General features: G+C 38.6%; 1 protein-coding gene and 1 non-coding gene across 4 annotated transcripts in view; both read left to right on the forward strand.

Annotated features, from left to right (window-relative positions):
• Positions 1-14,192, forward strand: part of RAD50 (RAD50 double strand break repair protein) — a 98,202-nt gene that overhangs the window by 65,051 nt on the left and 18,959 nt on the right. For all 3 annotated transcript variants that reach the window (XM_053566928.1, XM_053566929.1, XM_053566930.1), the window contains 2 exons: positions 6,837-6,964; positions 10,192-10,416. In XM_053566928.1, coding sequence (XP_053422903.1) covers positions 6,837-6,964; positions 10,192-10,416 — 353 coding nt within the window. The remainder of the gene's footprint in view (positions 1-6,836; positions 6,965-10,191; positions 10,417-14,192) is intronic.
• LOC128569358 (U6 spliceosomal RNA) lies at positions 9,352-9,456 on the forward strand. The gene has a single exon (XR_008375321.1). It is a non-coding gene; the product is annotated as a U6 spliceosomal RNA (small nuclear RNA).

Genomic DNA, 14,192 nt, shown 5'->3' on the forward strand with positions numbered 1-14,192 from the left:
TGGGTCTTTTCCTGGTTTGGGGATCAGGGTGATGTTTGCTTCATAGAACGTGTTGGGTAGTCTTCCTTCTTTTTCTACATTTCGGAACAGGTTGAGTAATATAGGTACTAGTTCCTCTTTAAAGGTTTGGTAGAATCTGAAGAACATGAAGCCATTTGGTCCTGGGCTTTTCTTTTTCGCGAGATTTCGTATCGTTGATGCTATATCAGAACTTGATATTGGCCTGTTCAACATTACCACTTGATTCAGGCTAAGTCTTGGAAGGTAACGTGTTTCCAAGTATTGGTCAATTTCCTTCAAATTTTCATATTTCTGAGAATAAAGTTTCTTGTAATATTCATTAAGGATTTTTTTAATTTCTGAGGAGTCTGTTGTTATTTTGTCTTTGTCATTTCTGATTGATGAAATTAGAGATTTTACTCTTTTTTCCTGGTTAGGTTATCTATTTTATAGACATTTCAAAGGTTTATATATTTTATAGACCTTTTCAAAAGACCAACTTTTTGATTTATTGATCCATTGTATAATTCTTTTGTTTTCAATTTCATTTAATTCTGCTCTAATTTTGGTTATTTCTTTTCTTCTACTGGGTTTGGGGTTGGAATATTCTTCCTTTTCCAGTTGCTTGAGATGTCCCATTAAGTTGTTAACTTCTTCTCTTTCCGTTCTCTTGAGGAAGGCTTGCAGTGCTATAAATTTCCCTCTTAGGACTGCCTTTGCGGTATCCCAGAGGTTCTGATAATTCGTGTCTTCATTGTCGTTTTGTTCCAAAAATTTGGCAATTTCTTCCTGATCTCATCTCTGACCCAGCTATCATTCAGCATAAAGTTATTTAACTTTCCTGTTTTTGTATGAGTATGCAGATTCCTGTTGTTATTGAGTTCAACTTTTATTCCATGGTGGTCCGAGACGATACAAGGAATAATTTCTATTCCTTTAAATTTACTGAGGTTAGACTTGTGACCTAAGATGTGATCGATTTTGGAGTATGTTCCGTGGGCTGATGAAAAGTATGTGTGTTCAGTTTTGTTGGGATCAAATGTTCTGTAGATGTCCGTTAACTCCAAATGTTGTATGGTTAGGTTTAAATCTAAAATTTCTTTGCTTAGCTTCTTATTGGAGGATCTATCCAACACTACCAAAGGAGTGTTGAAATCTCCGAATATTATGAAGCTGGAGGGAATCAAGTTGTTCATGTCTGTTAAGAGTTTCTCTTATAAATTGAGGCGCATCCTGGTTAAATTGAGGCGCATCCTGGTTGAGTGCATAAATATTGATAATTGAAATATCATCATATTGATTATTACCCTTAACAAATATGAAGTGACCATTGTTATCCTTCCTTACTTTTGTTGGTTTAAAGCCTATTGTGTCTGCAAATAGAATTGCAGCGCCTGCATTTTTCTGATTACCATTTGCCTGAAATATGGATGACCATCCTTTCATCCTGAGTCTATATTTATCTTTTAACGTAAGATGTGACTCTTTTATGCAGCAAATATCTGGCCTAAGTTTTTGTATCCAGTCAGCTAACATGTGACTCTTTAGAGGACAGTTTAAGCCATTCACATTAATGGAGAATATAGATATGTCTGTTAAAATTTTGAGTATCGAGTTTTTCGAAAGACCAGTGGACATTTTTAATCCTTTTGCTACTGTGGAAGTTGGAGTCTGATCAAAAGTTTCTGGGTGCATTTATTTTTGTGGTGGAGGATAGGTCTGAGAATATCCTGAAGAGCTGGTTTGGTTATGGCAAATTTCTTCAACATGTCAGTGTCATTAAAGTATTTAATTTCTCCATCATAAATGAAACTCAGTTTAGCTGGATATAGGATCTGGGGTTCAAAGTCATTTTGTTTTAAGAGATTAAAAGTCGATGACCACCCTCTTCTGGCTTGAAAAGTTTCAGCAGAGAGATCTGCAGTCATTCTAATATTCTTCCCTTTGTAGGCAATGGATTTCTTACGTCTGGCTGCTTTCAGAATTTTTTCTTACATATTAACACTAGTGAAGTTAATTATGATATGCCTGGGGGATGTCTTATTCGGATTGAGTCGTGCTGGGGTTCTGAAACTGTCTGCTATCTGAATTTCAGAGTCTCTTGGCATGTCTGGAAAATTCTCTTTCACAATTTCATGGAGAAGGGCCTCTGTGCCTTGCGAGGCCACTTCATCCCTTTCAGGGATTCCAGTGAGGCAGATACTAGCCTTCTTTGAATTATCCTAGAGCTCTCTGAGAGAATGATCCGTTTTTGCTCTCCATTTTTCTTTGTCTTTGAGAGTGGGAGCGTTCAAAAGCTTTGTCTTCAATGTCAGAAATTCTTTCTTCTGCTTGCTGTTACTGCGGGATTCTACTGTATTTTTCAGATCTTTGAGGGTTGCATATTCTTGTTTCAGTGCATCAAACTCTTTGGTGGTTTTGTCTTTAAATTCGTTAAATTCTTGAGACAACTTTTGAATTTCTCCTCAAATTTTTAATTCTGACTTTTGAATTACTCTTTGAATTTCTAATTCCAACTTTTCTTCCATTCTATTAATCTTGTTTGCAATCCAAATTCTGAATTCAATTTCTGACATCTCAGCCAACTGTTTATGTATGAGATCTTCAGTTACATCTGCCATATCTTTCCTTGGGGAGGGGGGTTGATCTATTCTGTTTATTCATGTTACCAGAGTTTTTCTGCTGATTCCACCCCATGATTATTTTACACCGTTTGACTTTTCCCCTGGAGCTTTGTTGAGGACCAATACAGTGCTATAGCCTGGGAAACCGGGGACCTATTTGGTGTGGTGGGGCTAAGTGGTTCTGTCTGGTTTTCAGCTGGTCTCTGTTCAACCCTAGTGAAACAGTTACTCCGGGTTGAAGTCTCAGCTGTGGAGAAATACCAGCAATTAAGTCACCCCGCCCTCCACAGGCAACAGTTGGAAAAGGAAAGTCAAACCTTCCTACAACCACACACCCAGGGCACCACTTGAATAGTCCTCAAGCAATTGGCTCAGTTCAAAAGGTCTAAATCAATTGTCTCAGTCAGCACCTGTCTCAGGTGGGAGAGTTTCAAAGGTCTCTGGGAACTGGAACACAGGGGTCTGGTGACAACTCAAATATGACTTGTTGCCATCGTCAGTGAAGTCAGGAGGACCCACCCAGCAAATAGTTTAGTCTGGGAAGGTTGATACCTCCTTCCCCGCCTTGCACCTCTGTCACACCCAGTCACTGATAGCCCCCCAGGGCTGTGACCCAGTTGCCTCCAGTGAGCAGATACTCCAGGGGTTTGCACCTGCCTGAATCACAAGGCAATCTGTATCTGCTCAGCCAGGCCACTGCTCTTTGCCTCTATCCAATAGGGTGGGCGCTTGATGGAGGCTGGGGGGTGTTCACTTAGTTCCAGCCCCGCTTCTGATTGATGTTACTGACAGAACAGAACAACTTTGTGGTATTTGTTTCTGTCACTGCTAAATTCCTCTGTAGAAGAGAAGTTGTTTTGAGTTCCCAGAACTTGTGCTTCAGGCCCTATCTTTACTCCTGCAGGTTTGTATTCGCAGCATGGTTAGCTGTCAGCTCTAGCCTCCTGCCTTCCTTTGTCTATGGGCTGATGATCCCCTGAGAGCCGGGTGTGTCTTAGGCTCAGTAAAACGGTCCTCTGGATCAGCCCCACCCTGGGAATTTCCCGGCTCTACGTGTGCGATTTTCTGGTCCCTGTGCTCCAGCCAGGCCCATAGCGCTCCAGGCAAACCCTTTACTCACGGGGCCTGTGTTTCAGTCCCAGATCTGTTCCGCGGTGGTTGCCATCTGAGAAGATGCCCAGCCTGCTCTGGTTGTCCAGGGAGACAGGGGTTGTGGCTTCAGAATATCTGGGAGTGAGCCCTATTGTTGCCAAAACGGCTGCTGCTCTGTGCCTCAGGGCACTGCCGCTCCGGCGTGATTCCCTCTCAGCCGACTGTTGTCTCCTCACTCTCGTGTCGCATAATCAGCACTGGCCAGCTGTAGTCCAGACCTTGTCCACACCCCCTTGAGAAATCACCCAAGAATCTGCACTCCTGGGGGACAGGCCTCCAGACCTCAGAGTGAGTGTGGAGGGGCGTGCTGGGAGCTCAGAATTGCAGTTCGAAACACCAAATTCATTGAGACCAAATGAGCAAATAAACAGATAGAAAGGCTACCAGACACTCAAGCCCACAAATGCACAAACAATCAGAAACACATAGAACATACAGACAACAACAACAAAAATCTACAATAAAAATAATGATAATTGTAAAATAATTGAAAAAGTAAAAAACATACAAATGAAATGAACAAACAAAAAAACCTCTGAAAATCTGATGTAAGCACTCTCAGAAACCATAAGAAGGGAAAAAAGGGAAGAGAGAAGGGGAAAAAAGTGGTGTTCATAAAGAAGTTAAATAAGAAAGAAAAAAACAGAAAAAGTAAACATAAAATATATATATAAAAAAATAATGAAAATTAATAATAGCTCCTCCAAGAAAATGATGAGTGAAAAAAGAGAAAAAAAAAAGACACCAACCACAAAAACATTATTCTCGTATATATGTAGAAATATACATCTATATGTACGGTGTAGAGATCAACTTTCGTAGGAATACATTTATAATGCAATATACTTTCTGGACACCAGGTGGTGCCGGGAGTGGTTCCCAGGCTTATACCTGATTCACAGTTTATACTGTTACAACGGTAACCACCCTATGTGGCCAATCGCCATTTTGGAGTTTCTGTAAAAGTTTATTACCTAATTGTTGTGCAACCTCACTGCTCTGTTCCAGACAGCACTCCTATCCGACCTCCCAACTCGGTGCAGGAGTCCATGCTTCACAAATCTTTCCACTCTGCTTCCACGTTTTCCTGTAAACTGGCAACTGCAGTTGGCTGTGGCGTAGGGGCTGGCTGCCTCCAGGTCTCCCTGCTTGTGGCTCCGACGGCTGTTGCGCACGGAGACCTTATACTCAGTTTTTGTCACCCAGAGTCTCACTTTTGAATCTGGAGTTTTGAGTCCAGCCACCCGCCAATTTGCCTCACAGCCTGAACTGCCAGCCCACACCAATATTCCCCACCAGAAATGATCCGGTCTATTTAATCACTCCTGTTGTTCTGGGGGAAGGTGTCTGCCATTTCGGACAATTCAAAATGTCTGTTTCCTGGGTGGGATCCCTTCCCTTCAATTTTCCATCAGGTTGCTTAGCTCCTTGTGGTTCTGAGTGGTTTGCCCTTTCGGGTGCCAAACTCAGCTCAGGAATAAATTTTCGTCAGTTAGGTTTTGCCAGGACTTGCAAGCTGCTGTGAGGGACGGGCCTGCCAGCCAGCACTACCAAACAGGAAAATTCTCTGCAACAGAGTCCGTGGTTTTAAATTACACCTCATATACAGCAATCCGCCAATTCACTGCGCGTCTCCAGCTGTCTGTCCACACCAATAATCCCCGCGGGGAAAAGGTCCAGACCCCCCTTCCTCTCACCTGGTGACTTGGGAGAGGTGGGCTACATGTCCGTCCCTCTGCCATCATGCTCTGCCTCCTTTTATTATTATTTCTAAGAAAAATGAAAAGTGGCTTTACATTCTGTTTAACAAAAACCTCTAAAAATAGTGATTCATATATCTGCAGGATTGGATATGAACATTAAGAGGGAGAAATTCCTGGCTTCCTTCTCATTCCCACCTAACCATTGGCTCTTAATGTTGGCAAAAAGATATTGCCAAAGATCTGCCACTACCTCCTTTCTCATGTCACTGAGTTTATCGCAGCTGCACCGTCTATTGCAGGAGACTCCCAGTTCCATCTTTGAGAAGTCCTGACTCTGAACTTAGAAAGTTTTCTACATATAGACTTTTATGGGCCAGACCACCATTGTTTCTGCAGAAAAAAAAATTTTGTCTCTAAATTTCAACAAGTCAACTTATAAGTTGTCTGTCTCCTACAACATAGTTTATCATAATCACCAGGAAAACTACCGAAGTAATTGTGGTGTTGCAGCTGCTAAGTGATTGTATCTCTTTTTAAGGACAAAGATACTCAACCAGAACAGCTAGTTTTTACAATTTCAATTCAATAACCAGGAGTGTATGAAAAAGTTTATAGGTATATACTACTTTTGTGGCACTTTTTACTGATCATTGTCAACCCAAAGGTAGAGATTGTATCTGACAGTATCTAACAGTCATGATATATTTTAGGAGACAAATGGAAGAAAAAGTGGGGAGAGACTTTGATACTATTTATCTTTTGTGATCTTTTAGATCAGTGAGGCTCTATTGTGGCATAATGCCACATGGTGTAGGTATTAAAGATTAAAAATGTCTAGTTGTATTTTTTTATGTCATTTAAAATTTCTATTTTATAGGTTTTATAATGAACATAATTTAATAATACTTTAGTAGACATTTTAATACCTTATAAGTAAATAGGTATACAAGGATACATGTTCAAATCACTTCTTTTGAGACTCCCCATCAAATGTGAGATCTGTTTTTTTGATCGTGGTCAGAAAAGTACAGTAAAAACTGTACTGTGAGAGCTGTTGCACTTGTGACTCTGAATGGGGAAGGACTGTTCAGATTATTCAGATTCTTTTTCATTGGGTTGTTGTCCCTTTGTTGAAATTAATATGATTTTGGGCGGTGCCTGTGGCTGAAAGGAGTAGGGCGCCAGCCCCATATGCCAGAGGTGGCGGGTTCAAACCCAGCCCCAGCCAAAAACTGCCAAAAAAAAAGAAAGAAAGAAATTAGTATGATTCTGAATAAGCACTGTCAGCACTTGTCAGTTATGGTCTCATGTTAGTAACTTGGTTATTTTTGTTAACTGATTTAATATTCACATTTAGATACAAGAAAGGTGGCTGCAGGATAACCTTACTTTAAGAAAAAGAAATGAGGAACTGAGAGAAGTTGAAGAAGAAAGAAAACAACATTTGAAGGAAATGGGACAAATGCAGGTTTTACAAATGAAAAAGTATGTTTTAAAAAATAGTCTGTAGTCTAAATAAAGGTTTTTATTATTGAAATGTGAAGAATATTAAATATCTGTTTTTAAAAGAATTTAGGCCTCAGTCTAGTATCCTTTGAGACTTATAGGAAGATGAACAGGTTTTGATACAAATATTTTTCATGGCCTTAAGAATTGAATTACTGGGCAGTGCCTGTGGCTCAGTGAGTAGGGCGCCGGCCCCATATGCCGAGGGTGGCGGGTTCAAACCCAGCCCCGGCCAAACTGCAACAACAACAAAAAAAATAGCTGGGCGTTGTGGCGAGCGCCTGTAGTCCCAGCTGCTTGGGAGGCTGAGGCAAGAGAATCGCGTAAGCCCAAGAGTTAGAGGTTTCTGTGAGCTGTGTGACGCCACGGCACTCTACCCGAGGGTGGTACAGTGAGATTCTGTCTCTACAAAAAAAAAAAAAAAAAAGAATTGAATTACTGGAGCAGTAATGTAGAATTGGTAATCACCATGGTGATGAGCAATAGTTATTCACTATTAAACATGCCGAGTCCCCAGACATCTACTAACCTGATGCACAGAATGGTGGTCCTGAACATAAAGAATGTGTGGCCATGGAGCCTGCTTGGGTCAGTCTGTATGATTACCAGGGGAGTTATTGCCAGAGTGATGTGTCAGTGAGCCCAGTTGTAATTTTGTTCCCACCAGAGCATTTTATTTCCTGATGAACTTGATTCTTCCTTTATCTGTTCTTACTGGTACCTATTGTAGTTGCTACCTTTGTAGTAAAACAGAAAAGATTTTGTTCCTACTGTGTCTGCTTTATTGTTGCCTTAGGAATTCTTTAAGAACCTGGTTAATGAAAGGGGGTTAGTCTGGTCTAAAAGGTTATACTAGCCATAGTCCTTAGATACTTAGATTTTTGAACCACTTCAACTGGTAAAATCTAAGCTTCTCATTCCTGTAGATTTTTCATTTGGCTTCTTGAATTTATACAGAAATCTGAATCAAAGAATGCTTAGAAAAACTAAAGAATATAATAAGGTGAAGTTTTAAGTTAATTTATAAAACCTAACAAATAGTTAATCCTGTGTTATTGTAGGTACTCTTGGTGTAGCTATTTAAAATCTCTTTCATACATCAAGGAAATCAGACTTTGTAACTGGAAGAGCTTGTTGTCTTCAGCCTCTTCATTTTTTATGTATTAGGCCACTGAGAACCAGAAAAATCATAAAAGAAATGATGAAACTCAGGACTTTGACCCTTCTATCCTAGCTCCCAGACCTCAACTCTTTAATGTCATATATAGTGTTAATGCTTTCTTTGACAAGCTGAGAAAGTAAAGCTTTTAGAAAAAACTTTTAAATGAAATAATTTATTCTTTGCTCTATGACCAAAGTCAGGTATTTTTAAAGTTCTTTCTGTGATAGGTACATAACTATGATTTTTACATTCATTCACACTATTAGGAACAACTTATCATTTTCAAACCTTCAATCAGGACATGACAGAAATGTCAGCAAAACATAATCAGGACAACTCTGTGAGGATGTTCATAAACTTGAGAGCAATGGTTGGCACATAAAGAGGGTGGTTAATAAGTGATTGGTAAATAAATTAAAATTTTTAAGGCATGCTTTGAAATTTGTATACTCTGCCAAATTATCAGAAAAGTTTGGGTATTTTTTCTTTGTTTTATGAAGTTTTTATAGTTGCAAAAGAGAAATTTTGTTTTCATAGAGGAGTCAAAATTTTTATAAGTTTTAGTGCAGAAAATTAATAATTTAATTTAGATAAAATTGTATTGTGTCTTTGACATTGTAAGCAAAATGATGCCTAGGCCTATTATTCAAAACTTCTCAGTGTTGGTAGTTGTCCATTCTTAGTTCATAATCAGAAATTTGTGAATTTGTAATTGTACTGACTAAGAATGCGTTACTTTGTTTAGTCAGTGTTTAATACCCAGGTACTTTCTCAGTGCTCGCATGTGAGGTTTTTCTGTTTAGCACATGAAAATTAGCTATTCAAGGCCAGGCATGGCAGCTCACACCTATAATTCTAGCACTTTGGGAGGCCAAGTCAGGAGGATTACTTTAGCTTAGGAATTCAAGACCAGCCTGAGCAAGAATAAGACCTTATCTCTACTAAAATTTGAAAAATTAGCCAGATGTTGTGTGGCGAGCACCTGTAGCATCAGCTGCTTGGGAAACTGAGGCAGGAGGATCACTTGAATCCAGGAGTTTGGAGTTGCTGTGTGCTAGGCTGATGCCATGGCACTTTAGCCGGGGACAACAGAATGAGACTGTCTTTAAAAAAAAAAATTAGCTATTTATAAATCTATGTGCTACAGAGATTTGGAAGGAAGAGAATTTTCTTTAGTACTGAAAGCTTAAATACAAATCAAGGAGTGCTTGCTTTGGCAGCACATATACTAAAATTGGAGCGATACAGAGAAGATTAGCATGGCCCCTGTGCAGATGACACGCAAATTCGTGAAGCCTTCCATATTTTTGTCCACTTAGATAGTCTGTTGAGCCAGAGAGACCTTTCTTGGGACTAAACTCTCAATCTGAAGCACTGTTGCTAAAGTACCTCCCTTCTCAGTCTGGCAAGAAGAAAAATAATCATTATTTATTGCATTCTCCTGGCTTAGGTACATTGCTTTGACTAAAAGGACAGTTTAGTACTTAATTATTAATTTTGAAAGAAAACCACCGCAGATTTATTGTTGAAGAGAATTGCTGTTATTCCCCATTTTTCCTGAACTACACAAAACAAAGTTGTTTTGGACGAGTTTATTTGGTCCCTACCCATCCTGTCCCTAATCTGAGCATCAACGCTGCTTTGGGAAAACATTGAATGTGTATGTTGTGGAGCTGGGCTTGGGAAGCTGGATGAGATTGTGCTTATTACTGGAAATGGGGAACACCAATTTAATTGGCGAAATCAGGTAGTAGGTTTTCTATCATTTTTTTCTAGTACTCAAGATGGCTAACTCTGACAGAACTCATGTCTGTATATTTGTAATCTTATAATGGGGAAAATGTGTATAAAGGTGTTTCAATATGTATGTAGCTTTCCAATAAATCTTGATGCCTTGACAGCAAAAAAAAAAAAAAAATACAAATCAAGGAGAGACTCTTATCATATACTGATTGCTGTAGAGAATGACACCTATCTATTTAAAGAGATCTCTGATTTTTCCTCCTAATAAGTTGTCCTTATTTGTCTTTTTCCCTTTTTATAGTGAGCATCAAAAGTTGGAAGAGAACATAGAAAATATAAAAAGAAATCACAGTTTGGCATTGGGACGACAGAAGGGTTATGAGGAAGAAATTATTCATTTTAAGAGAGAACTTCGAGAACCTCAGTTTCGTGATGCTGAGGAAAAGTATAGAGAAATGATGATTGTCATGAGAACAACAGAGCTTGTGAACAAGGATCTGGACATTTATTATAAGACCCTTGACCAGTAAGTATTATATAGGAGATTTTGTTCCTATTGTAATATCAACTAGCATATATAAGTCATCTTTCCCCCTGTTTTTTCTTTTCAACTGTGATATTTCATATATAGCATAGACTGGAAAAATCAATGCATGTATACACACATGTGCTAACTTAAATTATGAAATTAAATATCAACCAAATGATACCCACTGTTTTTTTAGAGAAAACATGAAACATTTAAAAAAAATAGGCTATCATATGTATATTGTTGTGAAAAAAGAGCTTTTCGATGATGCTGAGAATATTGATTGGGTACAGACAGAGAAGCATGAGTTTGAGCAGGCATCCGATCACTCTTTTCTTGTTGGGCTGCATTCCTGCTTTCAGACAGAGTATATATAAATGGAATATCTTTTTTTTTTTTTTTTTTCTTTTAAGAGACAGAATCTCACTTTGTTGTGAAGTCTCTGTCTCACTTTGGCTTCACAGCTCACAGCAACCTCCAGCTCTTGGGCTTAGGCATTTCTCTTGCCTCAACCTCCCGAGTAGCTGGGACTACAGGCGCCCACCACAACGCCCAGCTATATTTTTGTTGTTGCAATTTGGTCGGGGCTGGGTTCGAACCTGCCACCCTCGGTATATGAGGCCGGCGCTCTACCCACTGAGCCACAGGCATCACCCTGGAATATCTAATGTTTCATATGCAATGACAAAACTTCCTGAAAAAGTACCAGATTATATTCAGTCTAGCATTAAGTTATTTTCATTGAGTGAGGGATAATATCTAAAGATTTGGAACTGGATAATATATTACTGGACTCTGAAGGGCACATTATACTCAGTGACTATGACGTGTATAGAAGGATTACAGCCAGGAGATACAACCAATACTCCCTGTGATACTCCTAATTACATTGTTCCTGAAATTTTAAGAGAAGATTATAGGGCTGGGCAGGGTAGCTTACTCCTGTAATCCCAGCACTCTGGGAGGCTGAGGCGAGCAGATTGCCTTAACTGAATGAGTTTGAGACCAGCCTGAGCTACAGCAAGAGGTTGTCTCTAAAAATCCCTAGATGTTGTGGTAGACGCCTGTAGTCCCAGCTACTCAGAAGGCTGAGACAAGAGAATTGCTCGAGTCCAAGAGTCTGAGGTTGCTTTGAGCTATGATGCCATGATGCTCTACAGATTTGACCAAAGTGAGACTCTGTCTCAAGAAAAAAAAAAAGGGAGAAGATGATTATGGTTTCAGTGATGACTGGTGAGTTTTTGGTGTTTGAGATAATGACAGGGATCTTTCCATTTGATATTGTGGGGAGCACTGATAACCCTGATCAGAACACAGAGGATTCTCTTCCAAGTTATTTTAGAAAAACAAATTCACATACCATGTTCTCTATAAAAGCTGCATGTATCTTGAGTATTCTCAGTGAGAATCCAGAGGAACAATTAGGTTGTAATCCTCAAACAGGATTTGCTGAATTTCAGGGACACCCATTCTTCTAAAATGTTGATTGAGATATGACGTAGCAAGAAGCAGGTGGTACCTCCCTTTAAACCGAGTATCTACAGTGAATTTGGTTTGGACTCCTTTGATTCTCAAAGTAGAATATCTTTGGGGAATTTGGTTTGGACTACTTTGATTCTAAATTGGTGAACAGTTCAATTTTATATATTTTGGGCAGACAGGAATTACAGATAAAGTCGTAAATCAACATATGGAAAGCATACTATATGGTACAAAAGACCCAGCATACACTTGAATGGAAAATTGCTCAAAAAAGGAAAAAATAGAACTGTGCAGAAAAGTACAATAATAATAATTTTATTTCTTACTGGCGAGTGAATCTCACAGTTGCTTTTTGTGATCTGATTTAAATAATGAGGCACTCATTATGAAACTTGTAAGCATTCATTCCATGTATTCTATGGATGAAGAATATATATTTTTCCTTACAATTTAGTATCTAGGAAAATAATTTATTTTCTAAGTAGAGTTAATTAACTATGCTCATTTTTTCCCCATAATCATATTATCTTATGGACCTTGTTTATGGAGGTTTTTTTGTTTGTTTGTTTGTTTTGAGACATCATCACTCTTTGTTACCCTTGGTAGAGTGCCATGGCGTCATAGCTCATAGCAACCTCAAACTCTTGGGCTCAAGTGATCCTCTTGCCTCAGCCTCCCAGGTAGCTGGGACTGTAGGTGCCCACCACAATGCCTGGCTATTTTTTTAGAGACAAGGTCTCATTCTTGCTTAAGCTGGTCTCAAATTCCCAAGCTCAGGCGATCTACTGGCCGTGGCCTCCCAGAGTGCTAAGGTTATAGACATGAGCCACCTTGCCTGGCTATGGAGTCTTTAATAAAGTAAACATGAACTTAAAAAAAAAAAGAAATCCTTCCCTACTCCTGTATTTTCTTCTAAAAGTTTTAAGTTTTGCTTTTCACATTTAAGTATTTAATTCTAAGTTGATTTGTTTTTCCCTTACGAATAACCAGCTGTTCTGACTCTGTTTATGGAGCAGTCAGTCCTTTACTCAGTGATCTACAGTGTCATTTCTGTCACATACCAGAATTCCATAGGGCATGGGTTGGTTGTAGTTCTGTTCTACTTCACTGGTCACTTTTTCTCTGTGCCATTAACCCCACTGTCTTAATTACTACAGCTTTATAGTCTGCATATAGGAGAATTATCTTTACCCAATATGTCTGTCTTTTAACTGGTGAATTTAGTCCTTTCATATTCATTAAGAAAATAATAACCCCAAGTTCAGTTTCTGCAGCAGATTACACACTGAGCATTCTGATTTTCAGTTCCATCTTTGTTTCTGTCATATAAAAATTTTTCATTCTTTCTTGGGAGCTCAGCTATGACTTTAAAAGAATTTTTGTTATAAATCCATCTGGCATTTCCCATTGTTTGTGGCAGAATAATCAGTTACCTTAGATTTTGTTTATTATTGTTTTTCTGGAATGGAAAATATTCTCCTCAACACTAACAGAACTACACAGAGAAGGTATCTTTTAAGGATTCAGATAGAGCAGTGTTTTTTCAACCTTCTTTATCTCATGGCACACTTGAACCTACAGTTAAACTTCCACAGCACACTTAAATTACGTTAATTAAAAAAAAAAAACCAGTTAAGAAAAAGGATATATTTATTGTGCTTTTAACTTCTTTTGAATATAATTTTAATGATCTTGAAAATTTTTCACAACACACTGGTTGAAATAGAGCATAGTCAGATAGAATGTAGTCCGTAGACTAACCTCAGCAGTGGCATTCAGACCACCAGGTTCAGGAGGACAGGAGAACTCAAGTTTCAGTATGAGGACTCTTTTAGTTAATGATAACAAAGGTGGCCCCAGAATTGCCTAGACATAACTTTGGCATGTGTAGGTTTTGGGTAGTACATAATCATTTAAGACAAGTCAGATCCATTTACTGTGAAATACTGGGAATAAGCCAATTATTTTAATATGTTATTTGAAAAAATAAATCTTACTAAGATTTTTGGTGGAATAAGTTTGACTTCTAAAACAATTCTTTGAGGGTTACTCCATGTACATATTTCATTGTGAGCAGATAGGTTAATAACATTACAGTGTTCCAGGGCCCAGAGAGGCTCGTGGAATTGTATGTCTGCATCATATGGAACTTTTGTTTTTTAACCTCCTTGAATGTTGACATCTTTTCTAGATATTAGATCCAACAGTTTAAAATGATTTGTTAGGCTGGGAATTTAAGGTTTTGAAACAAGAACGTAAGCAAAACTTATTAAAGAAACCTTGACCAGTAG

Source organism: Nycticebus coucang, chromosome 17 (assembly GCF_027406575.1).
Source record: "Nycticebus coucang isolate mNycCou1 chromosome 17, mNycCou1.pri, whole genome shotgun sequence".
Lineage (NCBI taxonomy): Eukaryota > Metazoa > Chordata > Mammalia > Primates > Lorisidae > Nycticebus > Nycticebus coucang.